General features: G+C 41.5%; 1 protein-coding gene and 1 non-coding gene across 2 annotated transcripts; both read right to left on the bottom strand.

Moving 5' to 3' along the window:
• Positions 1-4,444: 4,444 nt before the first annotated feature.
• trnal-cag (transfer RNA leucine (anticodon CAG)) lies at positions 4,445-4,527 on the bottom strand. Its single transcript has one exon. It is a non-coding gene; the product is annotated as a tRNA-Leu (tRNA).
• Positions 4,528-11,812: 7,285 nt separating this feature from the next.
• On the bottom strand, positions 11,813-15,783 carry sox7 (SRY-box transcription factor 7). The gene is made up of 2 exons (XM_085132537.1): positions 15,019-15,783; positions 11,813-14,029 (listed from the first exon to the last, which is right to left on the bottom strand). Exons 1-2 carry the CDS (start codon positions 15,248-15,250, stop codon positions 13,050-13,052), a joined length of 1,212 nt encoding a protein of 403 aa, XP_084988663.1. The 5' UTR covers positions 15,251-15,783; the 3' UTR covers positions 11,813-13,049.
• Between the last annotated feature and the right edge of the window lie 1,271 nt (positions 15,784-17,054).

The following is a 17,054-nucleotide window of genomic DNA, read 5'->3' as shown; positions in this document are numbered from 1 at the left end:
ATTATTTGTCACAGTGACAGTGGAGACAAGAAAAACCATCTCAGACCCATCGCTGTCAAAACCAACTTGCACTTGGGTTTGCATCAATTGTTGTCAAAAAGCAGAAAAATCAAAAATAATATGGATATATATATATATATATGTATATATAACACAATATATCACTCGATTAACTGATCATCAGCAAGCGTGAGCGCCTCTTTTTGTCTTTCTCAGGAGCACAAAACCTGCCTGTTTATCTTTTCATGTTTCAGTCTTTATTGTAGTCTGCTGTGCTCACAATTTAAATATACAGTCTCGGCAAAAAGAAAGTACATCATCATTATCAATTCGAAGGTTTTAAATATCACAGATTAACAATGCAATAAAAAATATACAAAACATGACATATTACACTGTGTCCATTTTTTTTTTAACAAAATTCCATGAAAAAGCAGAAGCAGTGAGTGAAATGCTAAGTCTACCTTTTGATTCAGTCGCTTATAGAACCGCCTTGAGAGGCATTAACTTGTATTGATTGTTTTCTGTTTGACTTTATCAATCTCTCACATTGTTGTTGAGGAGTTTTGGCCCACCCCTCTTTACAACATCACTTCAGAGGTCTTTAAACGTCCGTCTTACAGTCACACTACAAGCACATTGTGGGCTGGATTTTGATTGCGTCACTGCAACACCTGGATTCTTGTCTTTTTCAGCCGTCCTGTTGTAGATTTGTGTCTTTGGAATCATTGTCCTGTTGCATGACTCAGTTTGCTGTCTGACAGATGGCCTTACATTTGACTCTAGTACTCTAATACTTTAGTTTTACAGATGAGTTCATAGTCTGATACAACTTCTTAATATACCTTAGTATATATGGCAGTGTAAAAAACAATGAAAAAAAATATTATTGTATTCAACCCTTTCTTGTAGTGCTTTGAAAGTAATTTTGTTACTGTAACAGAACTAAAGATAGACCTCCAAAAAGATGATTTGATTGGACTTATAACTTAATCTCACTGTGATTTAGTTTGAAGTCAGCCTATTATTAGCTTCAGATTCTTATTATGAGAATCTGAAGCATTTATTTGTTGGGTTTTTGTACCTTATGACTAAACATCTCCACTTTGGTTTCATCCACCCATTTTTTTTTTAAATTATCTCTGAGTACTGTGTTGTCTGACCTTGGGATGAATGCCAGGAAGTTCACTCCTGGGAAGACGGGCAGCTCTGTTTATGTTTTCAATCTGTTAATAATCTTTCTCACTGTTTTGACTTGATTTTTTTTTTGGACATATCCTTATAATCTTTCCCAGCTTGATGGTCACCAACAATTGCTTCTGTAAAATCATTGCTGATGTGTCTCCTCTTTAGCATCGTATTAGCAAACAGCTGAATGTTCCTTATATGTAAAACCTTATAATTTAAAGAGGGTGTTTACCTTTACCATGACTGTATCTCTCTGACATCTTGTTTAAAATATGTAAGGATATCCACCAGGTTTTGCAGGTTTTCAAACTGGCTGAACATCACCTGTTTCACACCTACTCTTCTAATTGCTGTCTCGTGATATGTATTCATTGGTACCTCCCTACAAAGCAATTAAGACATGATGGCCAGCAGAAAGAATTGTCTCATGGGTCGTGTCATTGTAAATGGCAGCATTTAAATTTCCCATTTATTTTCTGGGGCCGTGTCATAGAAATACTACAGGAACTGCCCCCCTAATTAGCCTACTTCATCCCAGACTGGCAGGCTGGCACAGTCTCCTCTGACAGATTGCTGTGGCGGTGCATGTAAAACAGTCACAAGGCTCAAAACATTTCAGCATATGTTCCACCTTGTTGTATGTGCTTCACAGCGTGTGACGCTAATTTAAAAAAAATGCACCTTTCTAGTCTAAATATCCTTCTGGGTCAGATCAATCTTTTCAAGGACAAGGAAACCGCCACAGGATGCACGGCAGTCTCTCCTTATCAGGGGCTCACAGACGGCATACCAGTCCCTCCCTGTCCTTATGATGTGGGGAGAATCAAGAAGTGCTTAGTCACATGAGCACCTGTGAAGACTACACGCACATCCACGGGGTGACCCTTTACACCATCTGCTCTTAGTCTTAACAAGCTTGACAGCTCACAGTGGGGTGGAGGTGACCATTTCATTATATCCTGACTCACAGAAGAAAATAAGAGAAAGACCTCCCCCTCCACATCCCCTACTGAGTCATGAGGGGAAGGAGTGACTCAGAAGCTAACTGAGGCTAATATTTTAATCGTGGGCTTTCCTAGGGAGAGTCCTCTCCTTAATCAACTTCTGTCAGGCATGCTCTGCCAGCCTGATGGCGGTTTCTAAGAACTTTTAGTCCACATTAAATGGACTTTAAAATGACTAGAATTTAGTTTGCAGCCTCCACTGCACGCGGACGCAGTGTGGATCATAGTCACAGCAGGACTCCCCGAAGCACATCATCCTTCAAGCTTGCACGTGTGCAGTGATGCTCAGGCTTAGCACTCCCTCCTCCTGGCTGCAGTTAAAATGTCAGGCCTAATTAGTGTGCAACCTGCTGTGCACCAGGACTCCCGCTATATTAAGTCACAGTCTTAATGAAGCATACGCAGAGGAAGGTGAAGCACCGATATATGGTTCCAGTTAAAGGGTGAGGCTTAGACGTTTAAATCAAAGGTTGCCTATAAGATGGGATAAACACTCTCACTTAAAAGGTACATCAGAGGTCACACATGGTCACACTGTCAAGAAACTGGATTCATTTTGGATTCACTGATTCTTCTGGCTTATAGAGTGGAAAAGCCAACAATCCATACAGCAACAACAAATGCTAGCAACTTAAATACTACTAGATTCAGAATGGTGTTTCTAAGGCAACCCCACCAACCAGTTTGCATGTCTACACTATCTAAATCGCCCTAAATCCCTGTTTAAGTCACCTGACCTGACCTTGCACATTAACCCTACGAGCTCTCTCCAGGTGTAAATGTTAAGATAAGCAAAATATTCATTTGCCTGTAATCTTTATAAACTAAATTTATAAAAGTTTTAAAAGAAGCTGCAAAAGTTACAGATTCATGTCACTTAATCTGTACAAAGAAGAACCCGCGCCAGTCTCTTGGCAGTATGTCCAGACAGGCTTTAAGGAGTTATACCCTTTAACCTTTTCCTGTCACACTGAGGCCACTGGTCATTTGCAGTGTTGTTCATTGTTATTTGAAAGTGTTTCATGTCAACAGATTATGATGGATTTGCTTTTACATGAAATGTTTAATATGTAGTTCATTGTATTTACATGTGCTGTATTGTGTAGTGAAGCACTGAAGTGGTGTATAAGTGTGCTTATATGTTTGTGTCGCTGTGTTGGGATTCATGTGCAGCAAATGTCCTCACATAACATTTCTATTTGGAGCAAAAAGGGGGGAAAAGTCACTATTTTTAGAGCAGTCAGCCTGTTAGGAATCAATCCTATTAGTGACAGCTAAAAGTACTCAAACACCTTCTTCTTGTTGCATGATTAAACCAAGCTGTGGCCCTATCTTTTTATTTGCTAAGCTATTTAGCCTTTTAGGATAAACTGAATATCTACTACTTTGTCTTAAGGGTACAAGACCTGCTCCTTTATTAACCATAAATTGTTGAGCCAAATGACCATATGCTACAAATCAATCAGTGGTTCTAATAGCTTTTGGATTCATGAAAGAAAAAGTTAAAGCCAATGATAACCCTTCTTTGTGTGCTATTACATTTATAGCAATATATACACTTTCATATCTGGAATTCCAGACTTACAAGAAAAAGTAAGTCAGCAAAAATCTCACAAAGGAATAGACAATCTATTTAAATATTAACTGAATTTTAAAAGGAGGCATCCTTCAGTAAGATTCATAGAAAGCCATACCTGTTTCTATACCGAGTTACCTCTAAAACAACCCCATTGTGGCATTAATGTGCGATTGCACAGCCTGTTGAGTAACAATTTTAAAAACCCTCGGTCCACAAAGGGCCTTCCCTTAAACCCTGGATCCTCATCTTAAACCCAGGATTTAAAATTTGTACCAAAGGTTGTGTGAAAACTCACTTCACTATTAAATATGCTGTATTACCGCATATGCACCCAGACACAAGCATAAATAACAGGTTTAACACATTGAGCCTGCCTTGTATTGAATGTTGGATTCCATACACAGGAAATATAATCCCCACTACTTTCCTAATCTAAACTTTGACTGTTTTTTTTTTTTTTTTTAAAAAACATAACACTGTTTTGAGAATAGTTACAAATATGGTTATTCAGCTTTTCTAATTTAAAGCTATACTGTGATGAAAAACCATGTTACACTGTGCTAAAAGGTAAGTGTGAAAAACGTTCTCCTCTCAGACCACAGAGACTGGGAGGAGAAAATACTCTACCTTGTTTTGAACATTGTAGGACACGAGGTTTGCGAAAAAGGAACGATGTCAGAAGTGGGATTCGAACCCACGCCTCCAGGGGAGACTGCGACCTGAACGCAGCGCCTTAGACCGCTCGGCCATCCTGACAACTACATGCAGTGCACTCGCAGTCTGATATGAATCATAAAAGCATACTGCCTAATGCCACAGTTTTCAGCTAGAAATGTACGAATATTAACACAAAACGTGTAATATGAATCTAACAATGGCGGGAGCGTTGATGATTTACCTCTCTTGCTTTATAAGATGATTAGGGCAGACGCAGCTACAGGAAACTGACGTCTCCTCTAAAATAACGCTGTTCTTGTGTAAGCAAACCTAAACACAAACCCGTTGTTCTCCCGAACAAGGGAATATAATCTACCATAAACGAATATAATCTGCAGCATAAGCCACAGAATAGACATAAACACGCGTAGCCGGGGCTTCGTAGTGCTGGGATGAGCAAACGGCTTAAGCCTGCAGTACCTCACATGTCCGCTAGAGGCTGACGCCGACAAAACTACACTTCGGTAGGACGCCTAAACGTGTCTCTGTAAATTAGCAGGTAGGTCGTTTTTTATTTGGATTTCCTCAATGGGGAGGACAGAAGCTAAGCAGATAGAAGGTTGCTATTTGTTTCAAAAGAAGGGAAATTTATTTTTCACAAGGGGGAGTGTGCTGTGATCCAACTCGCTGCAATGCAAACAATTAGCATTAAAACTGAAGAGCCACTAAATTGGTAGAGGGGGAAAAATGAACTGACTTTTGTATTCGCTGGCTGTGTTGGATGAATATAATGCAATGACATGACAGTAGCTGGGCAGAAAAGGTAACCGTTATTAATAGGCGCCTCATCCATTTAGCTGTCACTCACCGTAATTTGTGCACTCTCGTTGTTTTTAATATTTTTGTCTGCAAAACTATGGTCCAACTAATTTGTAAATGAATTTATTTAAGATTGCCATGGGCTACAATTATTTAGTCCTTTTTTTTTTATCAAAGCTCCTAACCCTTTGGGAATTCTGCCCCTTCTGAGTGTAACTGGTGTGATATTAAAGTGTGTGCAATGTGCATAAAAGAGCTGTGATTCTGCAAAAACTAGATATAAATATTTGCAAACGTTTGTTGCTTTTCTGTGTTGTTAAGGAACTGAGAAACATTTTAAGTGTCCAAGGAACCTGCTGCCAGTTTGCATGCCAAGCTCTGTAACAGAGTTACTTCTGCATGGGAAAAAACAAAACAAAAAAACTGAACTATAGTGTAAGTTACTGTAAGACTATTAGCGTTAATGGTTTGTGACTTCCAGTCCAGCCTTTGTGTGGGCACTTGTAGCTCATAGTGGGTACGTGACTCTAACTGCTTAATTTGCTTATCAGAGCTTTCAGCTATCACTGCTCTTTAAGTATTCTGCCATCTGTAATAAACATAGACCCATCCAGCTCATATCCTGTTTTGAACCTGTCAACATGGTACTTTAGCTCAAGTGTCTGAACTCCTGGGACAACTGTGTGACTCATTTCCATGTGTGTCATTTTTGATGTTGAGTCTTTAAGGAAACAGGGCCGAGCATCCAGCAGGAAGGGATTCCTTCAAGCTCAGACATCAACAACATCCCGAATATTAAAGCCATAGAGTAAAGTCAGAGGAATGGGAGCGAGGATGGAAATTATGCCAGACTTACTCTCTGCCAAGGTCAGTCACAAGCAGTCTTACCCAGAAATTTTGAGCGTAAACAGCACACATCAAGGCACGGGAAATGCTGTGTGTCAGAAATGACGTACTTCATCTCTGAATAAGCAGCGATACAGCGATGCTTGTTGTTCCTGTGTACAGGAACTTGCATCATTGATCAGCCACGCGAGACAAAGCTTTCCAGGCCTTGGGCAAAGGAGACTTTAAATATGATTCCAGAGATGTAGATTTGGCACATTTTATGATAGTAAAGAATATTATAGATGCAACTGACCAGTTTTGGGGGGGTTTTTTGCTACTGAAAAATTTAATCCATTTAATCCAGAATCATCAAGTCCATAGGTTGGGCTACAGGGTTGCAAACTATTTCTCTTGAATGCAAAATGTATGTGCTTGGTAGAGTTTTAGACACACGAAATACACAAGTTTCATGATTAATTTTAAAGAGTAAGAACATTTTTGTGTGGTAGTGCACTTGCCGTGATTTATACTGTTGAGTACTTATATCCTAATCCAGTGTGGGAATCTGGGAAGTCTGATGGTGATAGTGGAACTTCTTCATAGGATTATCCAACATGGCTTTTAGTTTTAATATTTTGTGGTATCTTCCTTTTCTTGGAAAATAAGCCCAGACTTAACAGAATAATTACAAGACCCTCACCAGATACCATATTTTACTTCTTTTTTTTTTAACTTTCTTTTCTTTTTTTGTACGCATTCATCATTAAAACAGTGCAAAATGCCTTTAAATTTTTTGATTGTTACATTGTAACCACTGCTATGATGTAACTGCATGCATCTTATGAATGATAAGTGCTGAAACATCAAACCTTAATGGCTGTCCTCATGTCTCACTAGCTGTCATCAGACAGCCTGCTGGTTTGCTTTGTCTAGCCTCTCCAGTAGCTGTTAAAAGGGGCTCTCTCACACTGCTGAACTTATAACATCACTCATCTAAGTCATTACTGCGTCTGCTTTTCAGGATGCATGCTGAGTAAACTCTGTTAGCGCAAGAGAACACAACCAGAGCTACAAATGGAGTATGTGGGCCTCCTAAAATGGAAAAGATGGGGCATGGTTTAAGCTCAAAGGCATGCTGCCCTTTCACTTAAAAAGAGCTATGTTCCTATGTTTGGACAGTACTTTTATTATGATTATTATTATTATTATTATTGTATATATATATATATTCTACATAACTGTGTATAAAGGGAAAACAGAACCATAAAAATATATGCAACCAATTTCTAGGGTTTCCAAATTAGAAATTAGCCATTTACCTGGATATCACAAGTATCAATTAAGAATAGCTGTCAAAAAATTAAGCGTTGCAATCCATATTGTAACTAGCACAATGAAAACATGGATCAGCACAGGTAACGTCGCCCCGTTTATTCCCACACACGGTTTGAGTTCACACACACAACAGATAAGCATGTTCTATCTCTTAAATGGAACAACCACATTGCAATTAGGAAGCACAATAGGAACATCCTCCTCCACATTGAGGTGAAGAGTTATACCACCCCAGGGAAAATCTGCAGCAGTCAAAAACAAGCCAGATAGCGCTGCAGCATACATGCTATAGACCAGTGCGAGCCATGCTAGTAGAGAGAGAGGCACCAATGCAGGCCGGGCTGCAAAAATAGGACACGCTCTGCATTTTTGCAAACCTCATGTTGGGAAAAAAAAAATCCATCTGTAGTAGTATGCATAGGTTTTCATACCTTTTTATTTGTCTGTGCTGTTTCTGCTTTGAGATATTAAATAAACATTTTGAAAACGCTCATAAAAGTTTACTGAAATGCACAGAGGAGAAAAAAATAGATTTTTCAGTCCCTTTTTTGTACATTCTGCAGTAGCGCGCAAGCTTTACCGCCTGTGCTGATTTGGTAATCAGGCCGTGCTTATGGGTAAATGGAAATCTAGCCTTCTCCTTCCCCGGGTTGGCAGCCATGCGCTGGCCTCCCTCTGTGCTTTTGCTGGTCGTCTGTATCTGCTTAGAACAGGTGCCGGATCCCGTTCAGCTGCAGCATTCACAGCACAGGTACGGGTGGGAGGCCCTTGGCTGCTCGTTCAGTCCCCCAAGTTTTCCAGGGGTCCCCATCTGTGTCCCCGCACATCCTCTGCCACATGGCACCTGTCCCTCGACGAGTCTGGTCCATTCTTCGTCCGGCGACGTACACGCCTGCCTGCCACCCCACACTCTGCCTGTTGTTGAGCCACAATGAGATGAAGAATAGCTGCACCCATAATCCCTTGCTGTGAGGTGTGTGTGTTTGTTTGTGTGTGTGTGTGTGTTTTCCCTTCTTTTTCCTCCTTTGGCCAGATTCGGGGCCAAGTACAAATTGTAAACAGGTTATTATGCTGCTGTAACACACTCCAACTGGAAATGCACTCCAACAACATTTAGCGTTTGCTGATGTAAATGTGCCTTTATCCGTCACATAGAGTAGTTTAATTTGGTGGAAAGTTCAGTGCATTTACCGCTGACGATGGCGACAACGTTGTAATGGGTTTGCTGTTTTGTGTGCTCGCAAAGCTTTGCGGGAAAATTCCATCAGAATTGCTCGGAACAATAAGTTTGCTTCATTGAGCAGCAAAAGAGAAATGTATTTTGAGGAGAGGTCACTTGTGATCACACAGCATTCAGCAGGAGCAGCTAGATAATTCAAATGCACTATATTTTTACACAGGACGTAGGTTTAAACAGCGTCTTAGTCTCCATGGTATGCCTTAGTCACGTAAAACAAATCAGCCACATCCTCTTGGCCTATAGTTAATGCTAACAACGTCATATAGCGCAAATGTTCATCATCCAAATATGACGATACTGGACGCTCCCTCTCTAGCTACACAATAGACTTTAGTCCAACCAGACAGCCAGCCTTCTCAGTTCCTCCAGAGGACACAATATTCAAAGTGATCACCTCGGTCCCAGCAGATGGATAATACTTTACACAGCTGCGAAAGCTCTGGGCCCCGTCCACCCACACCAAGCTTTTCTCTGTTACCTTGACAGTTAGTGTTGCATTGGACCAGTGAGTTGTTTGTTTGCCCAGGGAAGTGACATGACGGCAGAGGAGGAAATAGGAAACATAACAGACTACCTGACAGACTCATTCCATGGGCTTGACCTGAGACTGGAGCTGAGCCAGCCAGCAATCAGAGAGAAATAACAAGAGGAGCCTCTTTTGTTTGTTCAGTCTATATCCTTAAAATCATCGAAATTGTATATTGTGTCAAATTAACCAAATTAAAGGTATTATTAAACTCGGCCGGGGTGGAGAAATCAGCTGTAAGAGGAAAAACTTAACTGCGCATGTGTGCATTAAATCTAAAATTTACATGGTTCACCACCGCTGGTTGACACGTCATTTTGTCTTTCCGTTCTCGATGATTTATTGCAGTTGGGAAAACAGCAATGGCTGTCTTTGGATTTCAGCAGATGGCTCTGACTAAAGGTTTGGAGTGCTGATGAGTCAACTTCGAGCAAGGACAAAAATTGAAGATGACAAACTGAGTGTTTCCCGTAACTTCCCAGAGCCTTAAAATCGCAGAATCCACAAATCTCAGCAAACAATCCAAATTATGTAGCTCCTGTGGCCATTTCACAGGAGTGATGCTGGCATGCTAATCACTTCATTATCAATGCAAAATTCAAACCAATTGGTGTGCAATAGTTTGGCAGTGGAGATGAGTTTGAGATTTAAAAAAAAAAAAAGCTATTTATTACCTGGCTGCATGCGTTAGTCAAAAACAGCATGGCTTGGAATGTAATTTTAGCACGGTTATTTGCATATGTGTGGAGTTTGAACTTGTTGGTTTAAACCACTTTCATAAATGGAAGCTATGTATCTCTCAATTTATGAAAATTCAAATAAGCTGAACCTATAAATTAGGGGTGTCAAACATAAGGCCTGGGGCCCAGAATTGGCCCACCAAAGACACCAAACTGGTCCACTGGACAGTTTTGGAAATTTTGAAGGAGGAAATATATTTTAGACTTGTGTATGTGTATCTGCTTTGATACCTCTTTTATTTCCCCTCATCCTACACCAAAGTGAAAGTAACAGTTAATCAATTAAATGATGGAGAGTTCCTGGTTTTTTTTCCACCATTTACTATAGAAATGTATTATTTATGCAGTGGGTTCACAAGACAAAAAAAACAAAAAGGGCACATTCTGTCAAATAAAAAACAGTTTTTGTTTTATAACTGCTGGAGAGTAATTTTACACATGTATTTCTCACAAGTTAAGCCCAAAGCAGCACTTCTTTATCATGTGGAAAAAGACAGATGTTTTTCTTGAAATTGTTGTTCTTTTTCTTGAATTAAAATACCTCAATGATTAAATGTTTAGTTTAACTTCTCTGCACTGACAGAAACAGGATTTTTACTGCTCTGGCTCACTTAAGATCAAAGTTGGCTGTACATGACCTACAATGTAAAATGAATTTGACATTCCTGTTTTAAATGATAACAGCTAAATAAAGCATTGAGAAATAAAATATTAATTAGAAAAATGTATTGTATAATAATAAAAAGCCAGGACTGTGTCTGTAATTTAGGAAAACTACTTCATGTATATTTATGTGTGTATATTATTAGGCCCTTTAGCTGTTGCTGAAATCTACTACCACTGGAAAAAAAACACCCCCCTTCATTCTGAACAAACTTCTGCTTTGTTCTGTAATTTATGTCAGATGATACTTGGTTGATGCTTGCGTTTTTGTCCTTGTCACGGCGTCCTACCCTGAGGTGGTGGATTTGATTGTTGAGACATTGCTGGTCATCTTTACCAAGGGAGTCTGCACTAGCACCCCGAGCTGACCTTGACACTTGTGAGGCTGATGCCCCATCAGCGATTCCCTTCTCACCTTAAATGCCTTGGGCACCACCCGTCCGACAATCAGAATATGGTTGCGTGCATATTGACCCTCCACAGAGTTTTAAACCCTGCAGCTACAGAGGGTAATGATGTAACCTCAGAGAAATGAACACCAATACCAGCCGGCTGCAAAGACGAGTATATGATGAATGTTGTCATTCTGCCGCGTTTTATCACATCTGCCACGAGCTGTGTCAGAAAATACACAATTGTGGTTGACTGTGGGTAACTATAGGGGTCAGAGTTAGTGCGTGTGCTCACTACAAGCCTGCTTTAAGCTCATTATTGTGTATGTTTGTGTGATGTGTCTTTATGCTTGTGGTCAAGGTACAATAGGCCAGGTTGACAGAGACTCTCCCCGAAAAATAGTTGATAAGTAAAGACGGGTAAGTAAGATGCTAATCAACACGGCACCGTTTCCTCCTGCTGCTGAACAGTGGGTTCCCTTCCCTCACTCTGACTCTTTAATGCAGGGCCCAGCCAGGCCCAAACATCCTGACGGAGAGAGGCTTTTCCCTTATCAGTCAGGAAACACCGCTCCTCCGCCACATCCTCTTTACAAGAAGCACGACTCAACCATTCCCAAAAAATGCAGGAAGACCAGCCAGACCCTGAATTCCTTTTATCGAAAAAAGAAAATTCAAGAGAACAGAGAGGTTGAGAAGGGGAGGAGTGGAGAGTTTGGAGGTGGGGGGGGGGGGGGGGGGGGGTAAAACAGTAATTTTTTTTACTTATTTTTTCCACAGATTACGAAAGGTCTGCATCAGCAAGATATAACGTGGGGTGAGGGGGTGGGTGTAGAAGGGGGGGGGGGTCCAGCGTGCCGAAGAATGGCACCCAGAATAAGACTAAGAAAACAAAGGACGGTTGAGATGGAGGCGGGCGCCGACGAATGTGCCTGTTTTACACTAATCCTCTGAACCGGGATGAAATGAAAGCGAGAGGAGACGGATGGAGAAAGATGATGTAGGGTGGAAAAAGCCAGCAGGGGAGTGGGTGTGTAGAATGGGCCTCTCACAGCTAGACAGAGCCTGAAATAGAAGAATACACGGTGTGACACTCAATTCAAAGATGGATGTGATCTTTCTCCCCCCGCCTCCCCGATTTGTTCATGGAGACTAGCAGGACTCCTGCTATCCTCAGTTTTTTTTTATTTAGAAATCTAAATGTATTTATTAGGACTTAACTAGAACTGTCTGAACTTACCTTCCCCAGGTCAGATATGAATCTCCTGTTTATAAGAGATGCTCAAAATTGTGCCTTTTAAAAATCTGCAGGCTCGTTATCCAAGCAGCAAATGCCTTAATATAAAAATTGACCTTTATTTTTAAATTATTGTCTTTCACAAACCTAAATCAGCATACAGTTACAGTTAGCATTATTATTTTTCATTGTAGAGGTCGATTATATATTATTAAGTACTTGAGAAGAAGTATAAACGCCTTTCTGTCATCATCATATACATCACTTTGTTAAATTGCATAAGAAATGTCCAAACTAAAACCTCATTCAATTACAACTACTGAGGTAAGACTCCCAAACTAATGAGAGCAGGAACATGATACAAACATTCGAATGGAAAGCGCTGATAAGAGCATTACAGTTAGCATTTATGCAAAACATCAAAGGACTTAAATTAGCTTCTAAAAAGCATCTGTACACGCCTCGCTGGCAACAGTAACTGGTGACATTTACAAGTGGACAAACAAGTCTTTTGTCTTTCTTTTTTTCCCCGACCGTTTTACTGGTTTAGAGATTTCATGACAACTGGAGGTGGCATACTGTAAGTGTTTTGTGTCTGCATCCCTGAGGTGTCCATCTCCTTCTCTTCACAGTCCTCCAATTGCTCTTTGTTCTTTCCCTGGCTCCAGACAATCATATTGCTCTGTAATCAGTTCAGTTTTTAATCATGGTTGGATTCATTTGCCCTTAGATGCTAAGGGTTTCCCTTTTATCAGCACCCAAGTGCAACATCGTCCTAAATTTCTTCAACCTTTGTAGTGTCTTTGATCAGTCACGCATTCAATAGGAGTTGTGGCCACGCTTACGAGATGCCATAGTTGTTGTAATAGGCCGCCGTCGCGTCTGCTAGCACGGAAATGAGGCTGGTTTCTGTGGAGCTGCTGGGACACGTAGTGGCAGAAGTGGTGGCAGCAGATGCCACCTGGATGTGTCCTGTAACGGTCATGCCGCTGCCCTGCTCCGGGTGGAAGCCGCTCGCGGTAGAGTTCAGGTACTGGTCAAACTCATTGCGGTCCACTTCACCGAGAAGCTCAGCTTGGCTCAGCTGGTCTAGAGTCTCCAGGTGACCTTGTGTCTCTGGTGGGGGGGACAGCTGACCCAGGTGGCCCTGGTGGACCCCGTGGTGAATCTGGGGGAAAGGTGGGGAGCTGTAAAAAGACAGGGGTGGGCCAGGGATCAGTCCGCCTCCAGTTTGGGACATGTGAGAGATGTGACCTAAGTGTGAGCCCCCACAGTGAATCTGGGCGTGAGTGTAATCAGAGTGGTAAGGGGGCGGGCTGCCCATGTGTGTCTGATTCTGGTGGTGCTCGTCTGGACAGGAGACTGAGGAAGAACAGGAAACAGAGGAGCTACTAGATGTTGAGTAATAAGATATTTGCTCGTGGTCCACCGCATCTAACGGGGACATCTCAGGAGGGGTGGGCAGGCCGTAAGGGTAGGTGTCGAAGCTGCTGTTGGAGCCAGCCGGGTCTCTGAAGCTTCTGACGCTGGGCAGAGCAGGGCTGGAGCTGGAAAAGCTGGTGCCGGCTCCATTAGGGCTGCCCTCGTCTTTGTCGAGGGGGTGGCAGAGGGCTCGTTGATCTGGCAGAGTGCTGTGGTCAGGAGCCAGCCCGCTCAGGAGGAACCCGGGGTCGACTCGCTTGCAGATGCGTTTCAGCTGTTTCTTCCGGCGAGGCCGGTACTTGTAGTTGGGGTAGTCCTGCATGTGCTGCACCCGAAGCCTCTCTGCTTCCTCAACATAGGGCCTCTTCTGAGGGGGAGTGAGGGCCTTCCATGACTTGCCTGAATGCAGAGGAAGAAGAAAAAAAATCTCAATCTGAATATGGTTCAACAAGTTATAAAATGCAATATATATGCATTAGTTTAGCAGTCTTTATTATTATAAAATAAATCAGCATCTTTTAACTTACAAACAATTTATAAATAACAGCAAAAAATTTTTTTTTTTAAAGTTACAGAATCACATTTCTTTTAATTCATAAGTAAAATATCCAGTTCTGAAAATAAGGCAATTAGAAACGTTGGCAGCTTAAAAACAGGCTACGGAAAAATTAAACCTGATTGTTTAGAAATCGCAGTCTAAATTAACGTCTCAGGTTTGTGATCATAAACAAGAAAAAGAAAATCAGTGTTTTATTTCACCGCAACTTTCTGCGTCTTTTGTAGCTCTGAATTACATTTAAGAAACTTACCAACACGCATTAAATGTCCGCTTTCAAGCCGAACGTCAGTTTTTAAAGATAAATACAAAAACAGACACATGCGGGCCTCACAGATTATTTCCGATTTCCGCAAGTGCCAGATTTAAAGCTTAACCTTTACCAATAATCTAAAAAGCAGCATAAAACGCTAATTTTTCTCCGCTTCTGTCTTCTGCCTCTTAACGAATTTACTGCAAACTAAACTAAACTAAATACACGCGGATTCTGGCGATGCGCTTTTGAAGGCAACTCTACCTGAGGCGCAGTTTCATTTACTTTAAGAAAGACAATGGGCAATTTATTCCAATTAAATTTAAAAAAAAAAAAGTTTTAACGCGTTTTTTTTCTTAATGTCATTTTAAATAAAGTAGCTCATTTGGCACTGCTGGATACGTGTATTAAAACGTGTTTTACTACAACCGAGGCCTAAGAGAGGAAAAGTAAGTAGAAGTGAAGTGTGTAATAAGTAGCTTAAAAATAATAATTATAATGATGATGATGATGACAATAATAACAATAACAATAATAATAATAACAAAACTCGTAACTTTAAATAACTTTTTTCCTCACCCAACATTTTGCTGAGCTCGGCATTGTGCAGGTCAGGATTTTGAATCGCCAGCCGTTTGCGCTCATCTTTGGCCCAAACCATGAACGCGTTCATGGGTCGTCTGATCCGCGGCTCCGGCGCCTTTTCCCCGGCATTCCTGTGAGGACCATGCCCGTCGGCTCCGTCTCCGTCTCCTGGAGGACACTCGAAGGACTCCGGCCACGACGAGTACGCGCTGATGAGAGCAGCCATCTGCGCGCTCTCCTCTGCAAACTTACGATGCGCGTCTCTCAGAGAAGTTGTGTTCTCACTGTCGGCTAATTAAGCGACCGAGAAACTACACAGACATGCTTAAGTAATAATAATAATAATGAGAATAATAGTACAATTAAAACTCCACGGCTGCTTGACTCACTCACTGGATTGCTACGGATTTGGGAGAAAGCACAGATGTGCTCAGGCAGCGGCTCCTCTTCTGAGCTATGGTTCAGTCTTTCCTGGTGGATGGGAGGAAGCGCTTTATATTTGACTAGCAGGTTCCAGGAGAAAACCCCGCAGGACTCTCGGCTCCTCCTTGATTGTAAGTTGCGCCCTGTGGAAGGGAAGAGAGAGAGCGCGTGCAACATTTCAACACTACCAACTCTTTAAACTCGCCTCTCTACAAAACAGCACTTTCTTCCTCTGACAGATATCCCATTTAAGAGATAGGTCAACTCATAAAAGTAATTCATGATTTTTTCGAGCTATTGATCACCGTTTGATCATCATTTGATCATCATCAGCTGGATTTTCACACAGGAAAATAAATACTTGTTACAGGTGCATTAATGCTCATGTAACAAGTATGAAAAAGAGGGTTTGGCAATTTTAGAGTTTTTACGAGTTGACAAGGAAACCTTCATAGAAAACACACCTAACCTGTTTTTGCAGTCTACGCAAGGCTTTACTCACCAGACTAAACTGGTTAACTGGCGTTTCCAGATTTTCACTGAACTCCAAGAGCAAGTAGCGTGACAAGTAAAACGAACACATACCTTTTAAAACTGAGGGAGGACGAAAACAAAACAATTTTTATTTAAATTACTGTACCTTGAAAAATACTTTGGTCATGTTTTTGTAGTCCTTAATAGTTTTGTGTGAACTATTTTTTCACAATTAATCTTCTCATGCTCCCACAAAGAGTCTTTTTCTGAAGTTGGGGATGTAGATTAATTTCTGGAACCTTTAAAGAGACCACATCACTCACACACACACACACACACACACACACACACACACACACACACACACACACACACACACACACACACACACACACACACACTAACTACAAACAAATCAGTTTCCTCCTGTGGCAAGAAGCGGCTGCATATCAAATCCTGGAGTTCCTGTTGACAGGATACTCTTGGGCTGCAGCCATGGAGCAGCTCCCACTCTCTCACAAACACACTTGTCAAGCCCGGACGCTGATCACAGGTCAGATAGCGTCTTGATCTATATCACGCATGCAGACTACACACTGGAGGAACACTTCTTTTTTCCTTGCAGGTTCAGTTCACAGGCATCAATGTTAAGTTGCAATATGCATCTTTCGGTTGGGTGGCTGTGCCTGCTCCTTACACATCAAACTGGAGTGTCAGCTTTGTGTGAAACTTGCAGTGCACAGGAACAGGATACGGCACCTGAAGCCACAGATTGTGTGGGGAGCAGGCACATCGGTGATATATAGCGCCACACTTCCTCTTGCTTGTCTGACAGGGGTCACACATTGATGTGTAGTCAAAGTGCCAGTGAAAGTCAGCATGGAAGGAAAGTGAACGTGCGAGATCAAGAGCTAAACATCACATTTGCAATTTGGAATTAAAACACATGAGCGCTCAAAGTTGAGGGATACTGAAATGACTAATAGCTCCTGGTATTAACCGCTGTGTGGGTGAGAGCTGTATCAGCCTGCTGTTCACCCTCTAGAAGACATGTGGCTACTGAAGACCTGGCGGGGTCTGCCTCCATACCAGACAACTGCATGTTTTTAAATCGAGCCTATATCCAAACCTAT

The sequence above is a fragment of the Neolamprologus multifasciatus genome, chromosome 15 (genome assembly GCF_963576455.1).
Source record: "Neolamprologus multifasciatus chromosome 15, fNeoMul1.2, whole genome shotgun sequence".
Lineage (NCBI taxonomy): Eukaryota > Metazoa > Chordata > Actinopteri > Cichliformes > Cichlidae > Neolamprologus > Neolamprologus multifasciatus.
Note: the sequence above shows the minus strand (reverse complement) of the source record. Positions and strands in the feature narration are given on the sequence as shown.